This window comes from Colletotrichum jinshuiense, chromosome 2, assembly GCF_051148585.1.
Source record: "Colletotrichum jinshuiense chromosome 2, complete sequence".
NCBI lineage: Eukaryota > Fungi > Ascomycota > Sordariomycetes > Glomerellales > Glomerellaceae > Colletotrichum > Colletotrichum jinshuiense.
In genome coordinates, this window is record NC_139309.1 from 3,311,158 (window position 1) to 3,330,803 (window position 19,646).

Here is a 19,646-nt window from a genome sequence, read left to right on the forward strand (position 1 = left end):
TGTTCTCTGCCGTTGTCTTTGCCCCCCCTTCCCCCCCTCTCTCTCCGGGGCAAGCCAGCCGCAGCCTCTCGGCTTGCAGCACGAATACCACTACCACCATAGTATGCACGTAGCGACGACAGGACTCGTGGAAGCCCGCAAAATGTGAGGTGTTAGCGTCAACTTGTGAAATGCTAGCGCCATGCGCTCGAGCAGCTAGCGTCTTTGTGCCTCTTTTCCTTCTTCTCCCCCCCCCCCCTGACGCAGGAGCCCCTTCCCAAGAACCAGAGGCCCCCCCGTCGATCCAGACAGCCCTCGACACAGTTTCGCCATCCCCGGTCGCTACCTTAAGATTGGAACTCCACTAATGACAAATGGGTCTAGACCGAATACAGCCAATCGTAGCCGACGCCGCTCAACACTGGTTGCTGTCGTGGGAAATTGTCGGTCTCGTTTGGAATTTGCGTCGCCTCTTCGTTGCGATTACTCCCTGGAATATTGGGCCCAAAAGGATGGCAGCTGTCTGCTTTCGGCCGCGGTTGTCCCCCCGGTCGAAGACATAATACACAGACGGCCGTATCGGTGCGCCGCTGCCACCGAAAACCTTGGGAAACATGCCCGTTCTCTTCATGTTCAGGACCATCCACTCTCGTTCCATCTGTGCTCTGGCTCGCCCAGTCTTTGAACACCCCCCCCCCCCCCCCCCCCCCCAATCGACTCATGAATGACGGGACGTATGTGGTGGACTACGTAGTAGATCGGCGGTAGAGAGTGGCAGCAGCAACGCCTCGAAAGTTTGGACGGAGCAGCACTCTGTTGATCTGGCGGCCTAGGCCAGGTACATCACCATCCATCTGTCCCCCTCAGGAGGCACAGGTCACATTCAGCCCGCCATTGTTGTGCAGACGAGGGAAAGCCCGGAGCCTAGTCTCATGCTGTGCCACCAGAACGAATCATGACTTGCTCCCACGTCGTACTCTGGAGGCTCCGGGACGCACTCGCAAATCACCGGGCAAGAAAAAAAGCATCCAAGCGCGCATGAGAGCAAGCCATCGTCCAAAATACGCGCAAGAATGCAACCTTCCAAAGCCCTCCTCCAGATGGATGACGAATTCAACCTTGAATTCACACACAAAAACGCCCATCTGCCGATGCGCTCAGGCCCCATCTCCGATGCCCCAGAATGCCTTTGTTACACACCTTGTCCCTGGAGGCTGGGACAGGATACCGACACTGGTGGCGGCGGTGGTGGGAGCATCCACGTCCACGACGAACGAACGAACGAACAAACGAACCCCGATCGCCGCACCTGCAGCGCATCCCACACAAACAGAGGCTTGTCTGTTTGGGGAGGGTCAGATCAGTGTGGGCTTTGGTGGCTAGCTTAGTGTATGGAGTATGTAATAAGGCGAGGATGCTGGTTCATAATACTCAATTGATTACCACCTTACTGTGCAAACCCCCATAATACGCACTTGCATCTGGCAGATGCACTACGCCTGTCAGCAAGTCATGACCCCTAGCAGACACATAGTGCGAGTAATCATGGCTGATGGCCAGGCTGGGGGCCGAAGTGGGCGGCCGGTCGGGGCGGAACCCTTGGCTTGCAGGCCCTTCTCTCAGTCCCGCGACGCGATTCATCATCGTCTCCTTGTTCTACACTACCGGGGGGCTTCCTGGGTTCCCGGGTTCTGCAATGGAGGAAAAGATCTAAAAATCGAGTGAAGCGAACTGCGGAGCGAAGTCAACCACGGAGGATGGATCACGAAAAGAGGAGGAAATACGCCGAAGCCCCCACGAAAGAATCCAGTTGCTGATTCGGTACATATAGGACGGTGATCTATATCGGGCTTTCTGCTATGTGGGGGCGAATCTATTATGTTGATAGTACTCGCCGACATATGGATACCCAATACGTCTTCGAGGCGCCAACCGCGCCAACGAAAAGCCTCCCAAGACCTGGGTATGCTCTCCAACTTTTGAAAAACTGGGAGGTTGCTCCTTACTTTATTCAAATAAGGTATTGGGGACCGGCGCGTCCATCGAATCCTCTCGAGGCAGGGCTGCCAGACAAGCAATGTGGTAGCTGGGGATGGTGCCTGTTGGCGCTTGTTTGCTTTACATTGCCAAATTGCTGCTTGGTAGCTCTCTTATGTACCAGCCATTCCAGGCACATTGAGTCCACACCCTCATACCGTTGATCCCTCTCAAAGTCGCCCTAAGTAAATGTGGATACCCAATAAGAAAATCCATCATCGTCTCGCAAGCTTATCCCATCCTTCTTGTCCTCGATCTTCAGTGTCATGTTTAGCGAACGCGGCCCTATTTGCACACATTAATATGAGTGACATCGTCATCTGTCCCTGAGCTTTGACGCGTCACTCTGGGATTCTAGGTTGAGCTACCCGGAGCGCAAGGCAACTTTGGATATCTGGTCCGTAATAAGACTGCGTTGCTGTATTAATGGTCCGCATAAAACACTCCAGCCGTGGATCTGTAACCTGAAAGCTGCCCCCCTCCACGAACCGGGGTGCTGAGGCCCAATTTCACGCTACTCCCGACTGGAGGGGGGTTTTTTTCTTCTCCCCTTCCTTCCTTCCGCACCAGAGAAACGGAGCCATTGGAGAGCCGGGGCGGGGAGTTGTTGTCCTTTGGGACTGGCGCTTCGTCAATTGGATCGTGGTCCGCGGGCTGGGAAGTTTTCGGGGCTCCAATCTTTTGTTCGGGTTTTCCCTTGGCCCCTCCGTCCCGAGCCCATTCAATTTGCGCTTGTCACCTGCCCGTCCCAAAGGAACAAACCTAGACCTGGTCGTGATCTGAGCACCAGCCCCGAAGCCCTGATCGCTGTCTATCTCTCACGCACTGATTGTCAGTTGGCCAGATAACGCGACCCCGTTCATTGAAATTCGACGGCGGCAGCGGGCTCTCGGGCGTTGCCCGTCTCTTTATCTGAAGTTGATTTGTTTTCCGTTTAAGCCCCGTTCTGGGGCACCCGCCCACCTGCATCCAGCACCGAATCCACCGGTGCACTGTTCTTGCTGTTGTTGACCCAGCTCCCTCAGTACGTACCTACCCGAGGGAGCCGGCCATTCCTTGCTTTGAAGAGATGGCTCGAGCGGGAGGAATGAACCCGTTAGGTGGTCATGTTGTAAGCCGGAGGAACGGGAAACCGTTGTTGCTGTTGCTATTGCTGTTGCTGCTGCACCTACGTTGCGGTGCGCTGCATTACGCTACAACGCTGCAACGCTGCATGCAGCTCTCATCACCTGCAGAATCACCGTGTTACATTCACAATACCAGTCAATCAGAGATTACACCATACAACTCCCCGATATCATCCGAGCTCTCGGATTGGCGACCTGTTTCGCGCCCCGTTGTACATCAAGACCATATCTGCAGGTGTTTGGCGCCGGTTACAAGGAAGACGAACCGCAGTCCCCATCCGTCTCATATCCCTAACTGTGTCCGTAAGTACGTTATCACAATAGGCCCTGCTTCGACAGTCGCTCGTCCCCCAAGGACATGGACCTTTAGCCCACGCCTTGAATCGTTAGGTATCGGCCATCGTGGCTCCTGATGAATTTGGACTCGGCGCACAGCCTATCGAACAGATGAGCCGTCAATACTGGACCACGGTAGACGAAGGGCTGTGTATTGCGCAAAAACACCAAGCGGTAATGTCAGAGACGAGCGAGTCTCCTGAATAGCCGTGCCCCGATCTGATTCTGAAATAGGCAGATTTAATGCCAGCCGATGCCAGTGACACGAGAAATACAACTCCCTTTCTTCAGACGGGGCAACTGTCTTATTCGAGCAGTACCCCTGCCCATCATGCTCGGCCGAATGCCCTTTTAGTCGCAGCTGACGATGAGTGGACACCGTTCTTCTCCATATCGGGTGACCTGTCACCTGTGAGTGCCTTCAACAACATCATCTCGTCTTGCCATTTCAGAATCCCCTGTTGTCATTCAGTTATTGTTGGATAAAGCGATCCAGTGCCCCCGCAAGTCCGGTTGCCGAAAACGACGATGATGGTTGACCTTATACCCCAGACGTCGGCAGACATGCTGAACATCCGTATCAGGACAGACCATCCGAAATGAGTGCCAGCTTCACCACTGCACGACACCGACTCAACGCCCTGAGATCGGTCAGGGGCCCCACGAGGCTTGGCAACCGTTCGCTTCTCGTCATAATGCTCGGGTGATCCGGCCCGGCGAGACCGGCATGCCGGGAGGATTGCGGGTGTTTCTTCCTGGGCACGTCGGTCTTGATGCCCGCCATACCTTCCTTTGGCCGGACTCGCTTGCCATGCCACCTTGGAGGCGAGCATAGCCGGTAGTTGCCGCCCGTCGCTGCTCTATGGGTTTCTCTACATCTGCCTGAGAGGTCTGAGCAAGGTTCAGTCCTATTGTCCAAATCAACAATAGCATTGACAAAAGGTGCCTAAATAGAGTCAACGATGGTCAAATAACTGGCGGTGGTGGCTCTTCAGAAAAGTCCATGATCAATTAGCGTATACCGACATAGGATCAAGTACCACGCACCGGGATGTTTATTCCATTTTCTACTCTTTTTTTGTAATTTTTTTAGCAGCCGATACAAGCGCTCGGAAGGAGGACTTCGATGATCGATCAAGTCATGTCACAAAGACGGATGAGAGGCGTGGAGCACTCACGTTTCTTGTCGCGGGAAAACCTTGAGGGCGATAGCATGCCACCAAACCGACCTGGCAAATTCGGTCAGTAACTACACAAGAAGCGTTACTATTTACTTCGCACCCTTGGCGCATTCGTAGCCCGCCCGCCGGAGTCATACTTCAATCATCGGGGTGCACCCGGTGATATCCGGGTTCGACACGGAGGAATAATGGACCCGGAAGTCGGGATTTCGGGACGGATATTCGGGTATGCCCCACTTGTATTCCGGGCCTCAATACAAACAAGGGCCGGAGCCGCGATGCTACTCAGCCGGGGCTTCACGCCCCCGATTACCCGACACGGCGGATGCATTTTTGAACTTTCGGATGTACTAATCAATTGGACGAGACGGCCAAGACATGGAGTTTGCCGCACTTCCATCAACAGTCCGCGCTTCTGGCGAGGTGGTGACGAGCATGTCGTGGTTTGCCAAGAAGAAAAAAGTTCCTTCCAACGAGCGAAGATGGATGGCACACCTCATGCCGCTGAAATCCCACGCAAGATGCAGGGGCATTCGCACCCGTCCCCTCCAGTTGATCTGGAATTGTGTGTCTTCGCTTCCAAGGGATGGGATGGGGCGGCCGGGAGGTAACCCCGCCACTACGGCGTGTCTCTCTTGGGCCACTAGCTCCTCAATATTTTTCTGTGAGCATCGCCTGCGAGGATGATGATGAGATGTCGCAGGGCTACGGGCGAGATTCGATTGCATACACGACATGCAATGACGCACCAATATGGAGCCCGAAAAATAGCCCGACAGCATCAAGGCTCTGCATTCACCTCTTCCAATGAGAACTATTCATCAAACTGGCGAAGAGCAACATGTCTGCAGGCTACGGATGGATGAGATCAATGGCACGCGAGATGGGTGCAAGAAGCTCAACGTTGAGGATGTCCTCGTAAGTAGACGAGACTTTGTCTGACATGTGAATGTGGATATATGTGGCTGGTGCAGCGGAACCAGGGACGCAGTCAGGGGACAGGGATTGCAAAGAAAGTGCCGCTACCACGTCAAAATTGTCCGACGATTATCGTGACCGACAGGACAGAACGGCCGAGCAATGATTAAAATGGGAAGATGGGGCAGGCCGCCGCGTCGATGACTGGTCGGGTGCGCCTGGAAGTGGCGATGGCTGGTGGGCTCTGCTGTTCTGATTTCTTGGCTCCCGAGGTGTGATGGATTGACCTCCGGCGAAATTATACGAGCATACACGTGTAGAGTCGAAGATATTGAGGGCCGCGGCAGCGTAGGCCGAGTTCTGAGGGGTCGGCCGGAGCTCAGGGGATTGCAGATTTGTGTGAGAAGAGGCGTTGATGGAAACTGGCGCGTCATGGCCTGCTATTATATCCGATCACTGGCTAGTAGACACGGCGTGTTCAGCTGACGGTTGAACGAGGAGAAAACAGCGCCAGGGGCAGCCTCATCAGCAACACCACACCGACGACCCCAGAAGCACCAAGCGGATCCTGGGCTAAAAGGACCAGATCATGTAACAGCACATCAAAGCGCTAACACACAAAAGCTCAGGCAAGGTGACCAAAGTTAGGTGTCTCGGTCTTCTTGGTACTGTTTTTATGTCGTGTTGGGCAAGAAAGCTCGTCTTCCAGTGTCACGCTATTGCATGTAGTGTAGGGTCAGCGCTGCCGTTGGCTTGGGATCTCCCCCTGGTAAGGTTTGGGACGTGAAGCGATAAGCTTGGGGCAAGCCCAATTGCGTTACGGCAAGGTACCTCCCTGTGGACGGGACTTGGGGTGCGCTGCCCCTCCTTCTTCCTCGTGCCTATCCATCCTCGAGGCTCTTCCGTCCTGCTGCTGTCCACATCGCACCTTCCCGTCCGCTTGTCACGACAGGAAACGAGGCAACAGGAGACGGACAATGCCGTGTTTGCCTTACCTTGGAACTCCAATTGGTTCGAGGTTGGTTGCTTTGATGTGTTCTGGTGACGAAACTGGCCCCAAACTGCCGTTTACCATGGCTCGATTATGGACCCTACTGTCCTGTTATTCACAGGCCGGAGTTGCGCAACTCTCGTGCCCGGGGACACAGATCAGCGACTGCCCCAGCAAACTGTCAGATAAGGCATGCATACGTGTTGAGCAGCGACTCGACCAGACAGGAGGCGTCCTGACATCTCCTCTCCGCGTTGCTACTCCTCACTCCGGAGCGTCCTTGCGCCATTTCATGATGACATAATGACGGTCCGCTGTGATGCAGGAAAGCGCATGCGTTCGAGCGTGCCTTCCGTCCCGGTGACAGCAGTGGGCTGATCCAACCATCGCCCAGCAAGCACTGCGGAGGGACCCAGTGATTGCAGGAGCTTGTCGGATGCCCTCCCCCCTCTCGTTTGCCCATCTCCTTCTCGTGCTGACCACATGCCTTGCTCAGGCTATTTACCTTCCTACCTTATCCACAGAAAGGGCGGCTGGAAACCAAGGAGGGGAACTGCATCGTGATATCAGGTAATGCTCAATTAACTATCACGAGAGAAAATGACGGGAGCAGTTGTCGTCCCCGAGACCCTCTTTTCCTTTCTCTTCTTCTCCATCCACGTCGAGCGCGTGGTGGGGCGAACGACCACTTTCACATGTCAAGAACCAGGGGTACGATAGGGATGGGATGCAAGCTGCTGCTCCTGTTGCTTCTCCTACTCCTGCTGCTGCTACTGCTGCTACTAGTCGGTCGGGGTATCTTTCCCTTGCCATTCACTCACCTGTCACTCCTTGTCCTTGCCCTGCTGTTTTTCCTGTCGGCGGCCCGCTCCCAAGCCCGTCCAGTCCACGAATACCTGCGCGGAAACCAATGCACTTGCACTCCTTCGGCTGCCCGTGCACGGCGCCTGTGAGGGGAACTGCCGTCAGCACCTGGTACCATCGCATGTGGCTTGAACCACTGGCTATCGTGAAGACGAGGGGAAGAGAGAGAAGAAAAGAAGCATGGTGGGCTAGAGTTGCTTCGCAGAAAAGGCAGAGCAGCTGCAGCTGTTCACAGCAAATCACAACTTCCCATTGGCATGTGGCGCATGTACCTCGTTGGTAGGGATACTTGGGCCGGACCCGCCACCACGGCATTCCTGCGCGTCCCTTCCCTCGCAATTCGACTTGTGAATGTCTGAAGCACATGCAAATCAATCTAGTTTGCATCCCAATGGGTTCGGGCGACTTGGGCCAGCCCGGGCAAAGTGGGCAAAAGGTGAGGTAGATAAATACTTTCAGATTTGTCCATGCCCGTCTGTGGCGTCAACCTCGTCACCATCCATTGCATGCAAGCTTGTCTCCGTTCCAGCTGCTCCCTCCCTTTTAGTTTTGCCTTACCTCCCTCCGATCCTTTTCCCTCTCCCCCCCCCCCCCTCCAACAACCAAAACCTTCTGTCCGTCCTTTCCTTTTTTCAACCTTTCCTCAGACAACTGCCAAACCTCCTTTTTACAACACCACTTCCTCTCCTACCCGTCTAGATCCGACCTGACTTGGCCCGGTCCTACGTTTGTTGGCACTGCTCTGCACCTCTCACGGCATTTTGCTCCTGAGCCTCATTCGCAGCCATACTCTTCTACTACTGCGCACGAGCGGACTTGCCTACTCGCAACAATTTCGACCTCTTGCCGGGCCTCTTCCCTTCGACGAACCAGCAATACCGAACTGCCACCAACTTTCGCCTATTCACTAAATGCCCAAAATGGCTCAAGTCAACGGCGACCTCCCGAGCGTGAACTCGGCTGCCATTCAGGTAGGGACTCATTCCCGAGTTTTGACTTGTCTTACCGCCCATGACTGACCTGTCACCGTAGCATCTGCTGGACTATCCTGTGGTACACGACGGCGTCGTCACCTTCAGGAACAACCCGTATGGCAAGAAGTCCTTGGCTCTCAGCGATTCCGCCTACAAGACGTTTGCCGAACCCCTTCTCCCTTACTTCTCCCGCCCCTGGGGCTACCTGCGCCCGTATGCTGAGAAGGCGGACAACCTCGGTGACCAGGCTTTGAGCAAGGTCGACGAGCGCTTCCCCATCGTCAAGAAGCCCACCGACGAGCTCTACGCCGGTGCCAAGGGTATCATTGCTCTCCCAATCCGCACAGGTCTTGACGCCAAGGACCATGTCCTCAAGACTTACACCCAGGAGAAGAAGAAGGTTGGCGCTGACAATTTGGTCGCCTACGGCAAGGCCATCGTGAGCACCGCCCTCATCACCAGCAGTGAACTCATCATCTGGGTCGGTGACGTCATCCACTACAAGAAGGAGGAGACGAAGGAGATCGTCAACGAGAAGGTCAACAACTAAGACCTCGCGGCTCTGACTTTACAGCCGGCTAGTCTCCTCACCTCCATTTCATATACCCTCCCCATCGTGGTATTCTTGAACTACCCCTAGGTTCTTGGGTCGCAGTCATGATGGCGGACGTTTCAACGACATACAGCAAGGAACGGAACTTATACCTCGGATAAAGGGCTTTTATGTACCGCTCGTAGTTTTTCCATTTTTCCATTTTTTTCATTTTCTATGTCTATTTCAGTAGGTGATGTACGAGAGAGAGGTATTTAGCGCGCCGCTCCGGCCCTCCATTTCGGGCCAATCGAGCTGGGATTTCTCCTCCGGATCAGACGTGCCAAGCCGGCTGATGCTTCCCGAATGTCGAACAGCCTTGCTAAGGCAATGCGACCGTAACCACGAGGCGGGCGCAGTTCTTTCTCGGATGGTGAAGTTGTGCAGGTGCTGGAGTTGGTATGGGAACGGTGATAGGGTTTCAAAATCTAATAGATATTTGTTTTATCATTGCGAGGCTTGTATTGCATGCAACGTAACATCGTATTAAGCTCCTTGCGAGTAATCGACTTGCCCGCACAGGTCAAACGATGCCTCCTGCGTCAGCAGCTGCCACGAGCCAAGCAAAGACAAGAGCTCGGCCGACGCACCTAGCTTTTGGGTGTAGTGAAAAGGTTGTAAGGCAGAGGGAAAGAGAAAGGATGGGCAATAGGTCATCGGGGAGCTGGGTCCTCTCCCGCGCGGTGTCATGTAGTAATGCCCGTTTTGTGAGAAACTTTGGAGCAACTAAATCCGGCTCGAGATCAGATCAATAGGGAGAGGGGGGACCGGGGAAGGTTGCCGGCCACTGATAGGAAGCTATGGCGCACCACCCCTTCCCTTCCATTTGATTCAGCCCCATTACCACTGGGTGTGTCAGCGACGGGATAGCAGCTGTTTGCGGCGTCATTGGCGGGACGGACCCCGCTTTGCTGAGGTAAGGCACCTCTAACAATGTGAAGGGACTTGGGAATCCTCAAGGCAAGGCAATGTGGAGGTGTGGCCCAGCGCCCCGGTGAGAAGGGGGGTCGGCTTTCGCCTGCATTGGGGTGGATGGGACCGGCCTGCAAAGACCGCACCGCTGCTTTGACTGCTGATGTAAAAGTGACTAATGCAGGGCCGCTTACCAGAGAAGCGCATAAGACAAAGCCTCACGATGCTGGTTAATGTCGCCTTACAGGACCAAGGTATCTACCAAGTGGAGAGGGAGAGAGAGACATGCTTGATTTCTATACCATTAGTCAATTCGAGCTCTCGGATTCTAGAAAGCTCAGGGACTCAAAACCAAACCCTTTTCCCACCCTCTTACCTCTTTTGTTAGTTTGACGATTCGTACAAATAGTACCCCAGTCGTCGCCTCTACTCAATGAAGTCCCTCTCACTTTTGCTATCCATCATTGTGGGAATCGCATCCATTATCCTCTTTAGAGAACAGATCCTCGACATCGCACTCACAACTACGAACAGCCTTTTCAACACAACGGAACCGAAGTCTTTTCAACAGCAGCAAGTGAACCATCATCTCTACGCCACCGACATGTCTGTCCCCCGTGCAATTCGCAAGGTCTTTTTGGCCGTCGAGCAGGCTGAGGGCGCCGGTGCCCGCGTCCGCCGCTCCATCGGAACTCCTCAACTCAAAAACTTTTCGCCATTTTTGATGCTCGGTGAGTGCTTCCTCTCCACCCCCACGACTTGTCCGGGTCAAGAATGCTAACGCAGATAGACCACTTCCGCATCTCCCCGGGCTCAGGCTTCCCTGACCATCCTCACAGGGGCCAGGAGACAATCACCTACCTCTTGCACGGTGGTGTCGACCACGAGGACTTCGCCGGCAATAAGGGCACCATTGAGGCAGGCGATCTGCAGTTCATGACTGCCGGCCGCGGCATCATGCACGCCGAGATGCCCAAGCAGAACCCTGACGGCAGCGCCAACGTGGGACTCCAGCTCTGGGTTGACCTACCCAAACACCTCAAGGCCTGCGAGCCGCGGTACCGCGACCTGCGGGCCAAGGAGATCCCTACCGTCGACGTCGACGAAGGCAAGGTTCACATCAAGGTCATTTCGGGCCAGAGTCACGGTGTGGACTCGGTGAGAGACTTGGCGTACACACCTGTGTGGATTCTGGACATCCAGATTAAGCCTGGTGGAAAGGTCGCGCAGCCGTTGCCCAAGGGTTGGAACGCTTTTGCCTACACTCTTGAGGGACAGGCCATATTTGGCACGGGCTCTCAGCAGCGGACCGTGGACCAATTCCACAACGTTGTGTTTGAGGACGAGGGCGAGATCATCAACATCGAGGTCGATGCCGGCGCGGAGAAGGATGCCCGCTTCGTGCTCATCGCTGGTACCCCCCTCGACCAGGAGGTCGTCCAGTACGGACCGTTCGTCCTGAGCTCAAAGGCGGAGGTGTACCAGGCCCTGATGGACTACCAAACCCACTCAAACGGATTCGAGAGGGCAGAAGGATGGCAGAGCGAGATTGGAAAGTCCATGATTGAATGATTGATTGGGCGGGAAGCATTTCTGCCTGGCGTGTTTCGTTCGTTTTAAAGAGATATCATATAACCCATTTAGCATTGGAGCGGATGGACATTTTTATTTGAGGAATATCGGTTTTCCATACGAGATGCATACATTATATAGATGAGATACCATGAACGCTATTTACTTTTGAAGAATTATATCTGTCACTTATGTAAATTTGCCAAAGGCCTTGATCACAACCCAACGCAGTGGTCCTACTGCCCAGGGACCCCGCCCACAGAACCTGGGGCCTGCAGCGTACCAACAGAACTCGAGTGCACTGGCCGACTGGTGCACCGCCACTGGTCACCCCCCCCCCCCCCCCCCCCCCCCCCCCCCCCCCCACCAATGTGTCTCCTCCCTTTCATTGCTCCGAGCTTGATTGCGGCAGTATCCATGTAAGGTACACGAAACCAAAAGTCGCGGCACGCAATGCGATGACATCCCGGCCCGACGTCCACCTACGAGATGATTATGACACCGCCCTGAGCCCACACCACGCTCTCTACCGCACACACGATTGATACCGCCGACCGACCGATTGACGAGATCCCCAAGTAGCCCGACGAAAGTTGGCTAGCCCGCCATGGATGCGCCCGTACCCAAGCTCGCGGAGCTCCTCCGCCACCCCGACGACCTCGACAAGATCCCAGGCCTGAAGCAAGAGTTCTCCCGCAAGAAGGGTGTCGTCGACTCACAGCTCCGCGGGGGCCTGCGCGAACAGCTCGAGACAACCCAATCCGGCATGACGGGCCTGACGGACGGCCAGAAGACGGTGCAGCTGATCAAGGAGGAGATGATCAAGATCGACCGGCTGTGCTCCGAGTCGCAGAACATGATCAAGGACTTTGCCAGCATCAACCTGGTCTCCCAGGCGCACCGCAACTTCGGCGCCGTCGAGGCTATGCGGAAGAACCTTGAGACCTTTAACGAGCGGCTCGCCATTGTTGAGCGGATGCTAGCCGAGGACGAAGAGGATAAAGAGAACATGCCCAACCTGCTGCCGATACACTACGAGTTGACGCAGCTGAGGAACATTAGAGACGATGCCATGGAGCAGATCCAGAGGGCGGAAGACCCGAGCCTGGAGTCGACGCTGGAGGACTATTTCCAAAGGCTGGACACCATGATTGACTGGTTCGACGAACACATTGGCATCCTGGCGCTGAATCTCATCAGCCTGGTAGTCAACGACAACAACGGTCTAGTAGTGCGCTTCGCCGTTGTCATCGAGGCCGAGGAGAAGAGCGACCAAAGGGTGCTCGCACTGCAGGAGGCGCTGAAGGACCACAAGGAGATGGCGACGAGGTTCCAAAGCATCACCGATGGCGCGAAGAAGGTCCGAGGCTATAAGGACAAGTTCACCCAGGCTATCAAGATCAGCGTGGAAGGCCAGTTTGCGGAAGCCAGGGGTGAGTTCCTCGACGACCCTTCGGCATTGGACAAGATCCTGAAGTGGTACTTCAACGACTTGAACGCGGTCAAGATGGGCATGACGTCCTTGATGCCCAAGAAGTGGAGGGTCCTAAAGACGTACGGGGACATTTACCACCAGACGATGCACGACTTCCTCGTCGGCATGATCGATGACCCGGAATCTAGTTCCGCCAACACGTTGGAAATCATCAACTGGCCCGAAAAGTATCACAAAAAGATGAAGAAGCTTGGCTTTAAACAGGAGGACCTCACACCCCACGTCATTGATTCAAGAGAAACGGAGCTGGTGCGCGACTTTCGGCAGCTCATTATCAAGTTCCTCGACGAATGGATCGAGCGAATCTTCAAGGCGGAGCAAAAGGACTTTGCCGAGCGCAACGTCGAAGGCTCCAACCTGGACCAGGACGAGTACGGCTACTTCAGGACGAGGAATCTTGTCGACATGTGGCGGATGCTGCGTGAGCAGATTGACGCGGCCGCCAACTCGAAGCGCATCGACGTCATCGAGGGCGTCATTGACGCCATGTTCTTGCGGTTGCGCGGCAGGCAGCAATCGTGGCAGAAGATGCTGGATGAAGAGGCGATCAGGTTCGAGACTGGAAAGATCCCAGAGCTCGAGGGATTCCAGCAGCTTCAGGACTGGCTCGTCGCCACCGCAAACGACCAGATTGCGTGCATCGACGACAGCGAAGAAGAGAACAGGCTGGCGTACCTCTCCAACTTCAAGCAAAAATTCGAGCCGCTCGTGTCGCCGGCATACATGGAGCGGGCCGAGGGCGAGGTCGAGCTGCTGCGGGACGGTTACGTGGACTTCAGCACGTGGTGCATCACCAAGTTCGTGCAGCTCATCTTCTCGGTCGACTTCAAAATGGTCATGCCCGACTTTTTCACTCCCAAATGGTACACGAGCACGGCGATGAAGCAGATGGTGGTGACGTTCGAGGAGTACGTCGGCGACTACCGCCAGGTGCTGCACCACTCTCTCGTCGACATCTTCACTGAAATCTTTGCCGACGAACTGCTCGTGCGCTACCTGTCGTCGGTGCGAAACAAGGGCGCCAAGTTCCGTCGCACCGACCCCATCCAGGACAAGCTCTTCAACGACATCGCCACAGCCTTTGAGTACTTTAGCGCCCTGCCCAACCAGGACGTCGGCAACTCAGTCAAGCAGACGTGGCGCGTCACCGAGTACTTCTTGCAGCTCATCACCGTCGACAAGGACGCCATCCCGGACACGTTTGAGGGCTTCAAGAGCGCGTACTGGGACCTGCAGATCAGCTGGGTCGAGGCGGTACTGCGGTCGCGCGACGATTTTGAGCGGAGCATGCTCAACGCCGTCAAGGCGAGGGCGGCGCAGATGGACATTGTCAGGGGTCCGGAGACGATCATGGGCAAGGTCAAGTGATGACGAGGTCACCAAAGGCTTTTAGGGGGGGCGGGGGGGCGCTCGCCTCCATTGCGTCATGCATGGGTGGGCTGCCGCATGAGATGACGATGAATTCGCACTCGCCCTGGAAAAGGGGTGGTGGTGGTGATATTGGTGGAAGGGATGAAGCTTCACAGGGGACCTGGCGATAGATGACAATGCCCTTGCTTTTATCCCCCCCCCCCCCCCGGAGAGCCGTGCCCGCCGTACGATTCCTTGTCACGAATTGGGACGCATATGGACGATTCTGATACCCGTGTATAGTCAGCGTTTCCGGGAACTGTTCCAGACGCATGCGAGAGAGAAAGGGGGCAGAGAGATAGGAGAAAGAAAGAGACGGCTCAGGAGCAGCAAGGGGCCTTTGAGGCTCGACCCGCTGACCTTGCTTAACCTTGTTTTGGGCGTGGGCGCAATCAAGGCTGGAGTCCGCTGTTCGACAGCGCTCGAGCTGGGTCGTTGGGTATCGATCGCGTCGGCGTACAGTGCTCAAAGGGGTGTTCAGATAGATGGGAAATCAAGACCATATCCAACCACAACCTGGCCGATTCATTGATTGGCATTGGCCTGACCGTGAAAGGATGCCCTCCAACCAACAGCCACAATAATATCTACATCTTGCCACCATCCGTCACTGGCCGTTGGTCTTTCCGCTGTATGGTAACCTTGGCCCGATCCACCAAGCCGAAGCAGGTGCAAAGGGATTTACAAATTGTTGCAAAAGGGAACAGGGCAGTGCTACCCGAGGCTTCTTAAGTATTCATCGAGGGACTTTTCTCTTCGAGGGGCCAAAGAAAGGTTTGCGACATTGCTATGCTAGCGTTTAATCAAGCATGTACATCCTACTACATACACATTAATTACCGAGGTCCACCGTAGTCCAAGCAAGAATCGAGTGGCCTGGCGTAAGGGAAGCCATGAACAACTTCCAAACATCAAGGTATCTCGTCTAGGCCAAGCGGGAAAATAAGACGCTTGCTATCATGGGCTTTACGCCACTCTGCCTCCCACAAAGAAATCCAGTTGCGTTTCTGTTCTCTTCTCCATCAAGTTGCTACCGACCTTACGACTGGCTAGCAAGGTAGTTGGCGGCCTGATGAGCAGTCAGTTTTGTGGCCATGGTGGACGGACCCTGACGGTATCAACTTACCCTCTCCAAGTTGTAGTCATACTTCTCAAGGGCGAGGATGGAATCCTCTCTGGAGTAACCCATGCTCGTGAGGTTCTTTAGAATGGGATCATCGTGCTCACCGCCCTGAGTGAGAGCTCTGCCAGGTGTAGGTCGAGACTCTTCGGTGGTGGGAGCAGCCGCGGTCGTGTTTGCATTAGCATCGCTGGGTGAGTCGAGACTGGCAAAGATGGCGTCCCAGTCCTGCGCCTCAGGCGCCGATGCGCCCTTCGCAGATGCGCCGGTATCGCCGGCGGCGGGGGGATTTGGTGACACCGTTCCGAAGTCGTAGCTGCTCTCTTGTCCGAACGCCGTGGACTCGGTCTTGGCCTGGCTCGGCGGCGGGCTGCTGTCGAAGACAGGGTTGAAATCATCAAGCCCTGACCGAGAGATCGTTTGGAAGTCGTCGTCGGCGGAGCCCTCCTTGGCATCTTCGAGGCCCTCGAAGTCATCTTCAAGATCTTCGAAAGAGGATTGGGGCTTAGGTGCCGCAGGCTGTGCCGACGAAGTAGCCAGGGCAGCAGGGGCCTCCAATGGCTCATGGGCGGCAGTCGTGGTGGCAGAGAGCTCAGGCGCAGGCGCAGACGAGGGCTGGTTTTCAGCGACGGGGGCAGGCGCCACTGCTGCAGCCGCAGGCGGAGGAGAAGTAGCCTCCTTGGGCGCTTCGGTCTTTTTTGCTTGCGGAGACGCCGGGGCGAAGTCATCGTCGAAACCGCCGCGCTCGCTCGTCGTGTCCGAGTCATCATCATCGTCGTCATCGCGGTCAAGCTCGGAGATGGGTGGGAATTCAGAATCGAAAGCAGAGAAAGATTTGTTGGTGTCAGGACCAGAGGTTTCTGATGTCTTGTGCGAGTTGGTAAAGCTTGCAAAAGCATCATCAAAATCGGCCTTGGCCTTGTTCTGATCCATTGCCGCAAACGGATCAGAGGCCGCTGCATCAGTTGGGCCCGCCGTACCATTGTCTGGTGAAACCGCAGCCCCATTGCCAGAGAAGTTTGCATCGCCTCGGATCGCGGGCTCTTGGTTGCTCACAGTCGAGGCCGATGCGGTGCTCTGGCCCGTTGCAGTAGGCTCAATGGGGAAAGCTCCAGGCAACGAGCTCACTTGGGAAGCGTCACCCCCGCCCTCACCTCGAGAGGCAGGTGGCGAGACAGCTCTGGAAGAACTAAGAGATTCACTTGCGTCGGCAAACGGCAGGAAGCTTGAGCTGATCTGCCTCGACTCTGGAAGGGCGGGAGGCTCGGCCGTAAGGGTAGCTTGACGGCTGACGTTGGGTGGCGTGGACACCGGAGGGGTCGAAAACGAACCCAAGCTGGCGGTCGACGCACCTGTGTGTTGCGGCTTGAATGATGTAGCGGGTGGTGGAGTGCTGGTGGACCCTACGGGAGGGAATGCTGGGCCGAAGACATCATCAAAGGACTTGTCGCCACTGGATGGTTTGGCAGGCGGCGATGTGAAGGTGCCCATGATGTCAGTGCTTCCGGTTCTTCGGAAAAAAGGATTGTTACCACTGGCCGTCGAGGGCGTAGGGCTTGCCACTTGAGCCGACGACGTGACAGGAGAGCTGGCGTTCGCCTGGCGGGATAGCTCTTCATTGCTCCGCGAGAGATCGGTCACTTCGGACTGAAGCTTGTCACGCTCTCCCTCGTTAGTGGACAGCTGCTTCTTGTTGATGGCAACAAGTCCCTTGTGTTGCCGCGCCTCGGACTTGAGCTTCTCGATCTGAGGTTTGAGCTGGGCGATCTCGGCGTTGAGGGTACGGATCTTCTCCTTCAGGTTTGCGTTCTCCTGTTGGTCGGCCTGCAGTCCGGCGAAGACTTGCTGGTGCTGGGTCTGAAGGTCCCTGTAAGTTCCGTCCAACGTCATGCACTCGGCCTGGAGTTTCTTTGTTTCGTTTCTCGACGTGTTCAGCTGTACCTGCAAGGCCTCGACGTCTTTGGCCTCCTTCTCGTACATGGTACGGAGTTGTGCCAAGCGCTGCTCAAAGTTCCTCTTCTGTGAGTTGGCTTGGTTTAGTTCGTTCTGCGTAGTGGTGCGCTGGCCTTGGACCTCCTGCATTTGCTTGGACAGGGAGCCAACCTGGTTAGACAGGTTTGCAAGCTCGGCAGTCTCGTTGGTCAGCTTCTTGCTGACCTCGGGATCACCATCTCCGAGAAGGTCTTCGGATGCTACGGTAGCGGGGGCCTTGCCAGAGTTGGAGTCTCCCGTGGAATGGACCGCAAGACCACGGCCAAAGGTCGAGGAAGGCACAAATGGCTTGAACTGGTTTCCAGTATGCGAAGGTCGGATAGGGGAAGAAGGCGCCAAGACAGCCGAGCCCGAACCGAACGGGTCGTTTGCGTTGGAACCGCCAGTAGACAAAGCAACTTGGGCAGGGGCAGGGGCAGGTGGTGTGTCAAGACCAAACAAGTCATCAAGAGCCGACTTGGGGGCGGGGGCGGGGACTGGAGCAGGAGGTTCGGGTTGGGGAGGTGCGTCAAATGGTGAGCCTGAGGTCAGAGGTCGCGCCTGGGTGCGCAAGCTGGGCGGGATCAGGTTGGGGGGGAGCGTTGACGGGAGGGTAGTGGAGCCGTCTCGCCTGCTCCGTTGCTGTCGAATGAGGAACATGGCAACGGCAAAAGTGTCCTTGTTGAGGCGCCCTTCGGAGTTGATGTCGGCAAGATCCCAGATTTGGGCCAAAGCGTCCTCTGGGAGGTTCGACTGGCTAAGAAAGGGGACAGCCTCTTCACCGGTTATGAATCCCTTACGAGACTTGTCCAGATCGTCGTAAAGCACATCGAACCGTTGCTTGTCAGCGGGAGTAACGAGCCAGTCACTTGCAGGATTGCCAGTTGTCTGCGCCGTGATGGGTGGCCGTCCGAGGGGACTGCCTGCACGAAACTGAGCCGAGCCGCTGAGTTGCCTTGGAATGGCAGAAATAGGGCCGGTGCCGGTTGGTGACTGTCTCGGGGCAGCAGGCCCCCGCCGAGTTGCAGCTTCGTACAGGGCCGCTGGAAGAATATTGGGCAGGCCCCTGAGGGCTCCCGTCTTCATAGATGTGAGTAGATGCATGGCAATGACGAACTCGGTCAATACTAAAGCTCCACGCTGCTCGGTATCGGCCAATTGCCAGATTCTTCCCAGCACTTCGGTCGGCAGGCCTGACTTCTCGAAAATGGACTTGGCCTGGTCACCGGGCAGGAGGCTGCCAGCTTGGAGCGGCTGGCGCTCGAATAATCCAGAATATTGGTTGACCTTCTCGGGTGTAAGAGGAGGGATTCTGATGGGGCCTCCGCCGGTGCCTTGAGCCTGAAGGGCGGCAGCGGGCGGAAGCGTTGGGGATGCAAGACCAGCGGGGGGAGGCATGCCATCGAAGCGCGGCAATGGTCCTGGTTGGAGTGCTATCTCGGTCGTTGGCTCGCGTCCAGCTTGCGCGTGGCCGATGAGCCTCAACACAAGCCCGAAGCCCGCAGGAGTCAAAAAGCCCCGGTTCTCTTTATCTGCGATCTGCCATATCTGTTGTTTTCGGCATCAGTTACTTTCGCTCGTTCTATGTTGATGGCGCGATTCATCCTTACCTCTCCCAGTACTCTTGAATCGAGGCGAGTCTTGTCAAAGAACTTGACAGCAGTCTCGCCAGTAACAACGCCTACACTGTCGGAGTCGGCTTGGCGAAACAGTTGGCCATACAGACGTTTCTCTTCGGGGGTTAGGTTGAGGTTCGGCGCAGCTGTGAGACACAATTATCGTCAGCAAACCAGCTCTTGTACATCTGCGCGCAAGTGCTGTAGACAAATCTGCATGATCAACTCACCCGCATCGACGCCGTCGGCAGACATGATGGCGGCGTAGAGCTCCGAGCAGTAAAGAAACTGTGTTGCGCAGCTTGGATTGGTCTCGGGTTGAGTTGTTGGAGGGAAGGTCGGTCGTCGATTTCGATCCGGCCTCCGGGGGGCTGGGGGTAATCGGCTGTGAGTCGTCTAGCCTAGCGACCGGGAAATGACAGATTAGTATCAGCGACAGTTCGAGCAAAGTCGTGAGAAAGAACGCAGATGGAAACTTACCTTGTGCACAGATGTTGTGCCCGGCCCTGTGATCCCAGAGAGAGGTAACGAAGGTGACTTGTGTTTAGACG

At 55.7% G+C, this 19,646-nt stretch overlaps 4 protein-coding genes across 4 annotated transcripts; 3 read left to right on the plus strand and 1 right to left on the minus strand.

The window, feature by feature from the left end:
- Positions 1 to 8,344: 8,344 nt before the first annotated feature.
- EsH8_II_000899 (uncharacterized protein) lies at positions 8,345 to 8,957 on the plus strand (the record flags this gene model as incomplete). The annotated part of the gene is made up of 2 exons (XM_083264197.1): positions 8,345 to 8,404; positions 8,466 to 8,957. 2 exons carry the CDS (start codon positions 8,345 to 8,347, stop codon positions 8,955 to 8,957), a joined length of 552 nt encoding a protein of 183 aa, XP_083121519.1.
- A 1,387-nt stretch (positions 8,958 to 10,344) lies between these two features.
- Positions 10,345 to 11,483, plus strand: EsH8_II_000900 (RmlC-like cupin domain-containing protein; the record flags this gene model as incomplete). The annotated part of the gene is made up of 2 exons (XM_083264198.1): positions 10,345 to 10,642; positions 10,702 to 11,483. The coding sequence occupies 2 exons, from the start codon at positions 10,345 to 10,347 to the stop codon at positions 11,481 to 11,483; spliced, it is 1,080 nt and encodes a 359-aa protein (XP_083121520.1).
- A 607-nt stretch (positions 11,484 to 12,090) lies between these two features.
- EsH8_II_000901 (SNARE-binding exocyst subunit SEC6) lies at positions 12,091 to 14,346 on the plus strand (the record flags this gene model as incomplete). The annotated part of the gene is made up of 1 exon (XM_083264199.1): positions 12,091 to 14,346. One exon carries the CDS (start codon positions 12,091 to 12,093, stop codon positions 14,344 to 14,346), a length of 2,256 nt encoding a protein of 751 aa, XP_083121521.1.
- Positions 14,347 to 15,427: 1,081 nt separating this feature from the next.
- On the minus strand, positions 15,428 to 19,350 carry EsH8_II_000902 (uncharacterized protein; the record flags this gene model as incomplete). Its single annotated transcript, XM_083264200.1, has 4 exons — positions 15,428 to 15,457; positions 15,515 to 19,027; positions 19,090 to 19,241; positions 19,326 to 19,350. The coding sequence occupies 4 exons, from the start codon at positions 19,348 to 19,350 to the stop codon at positions 15,428 to 15,430; spliced, it is 3,720 nt and encodes a 1,239-aa protein (XP_083121522.1).
- Between the last annotated feature and the right edge of the window lie 296 nt (positions 19,351 to 19,646).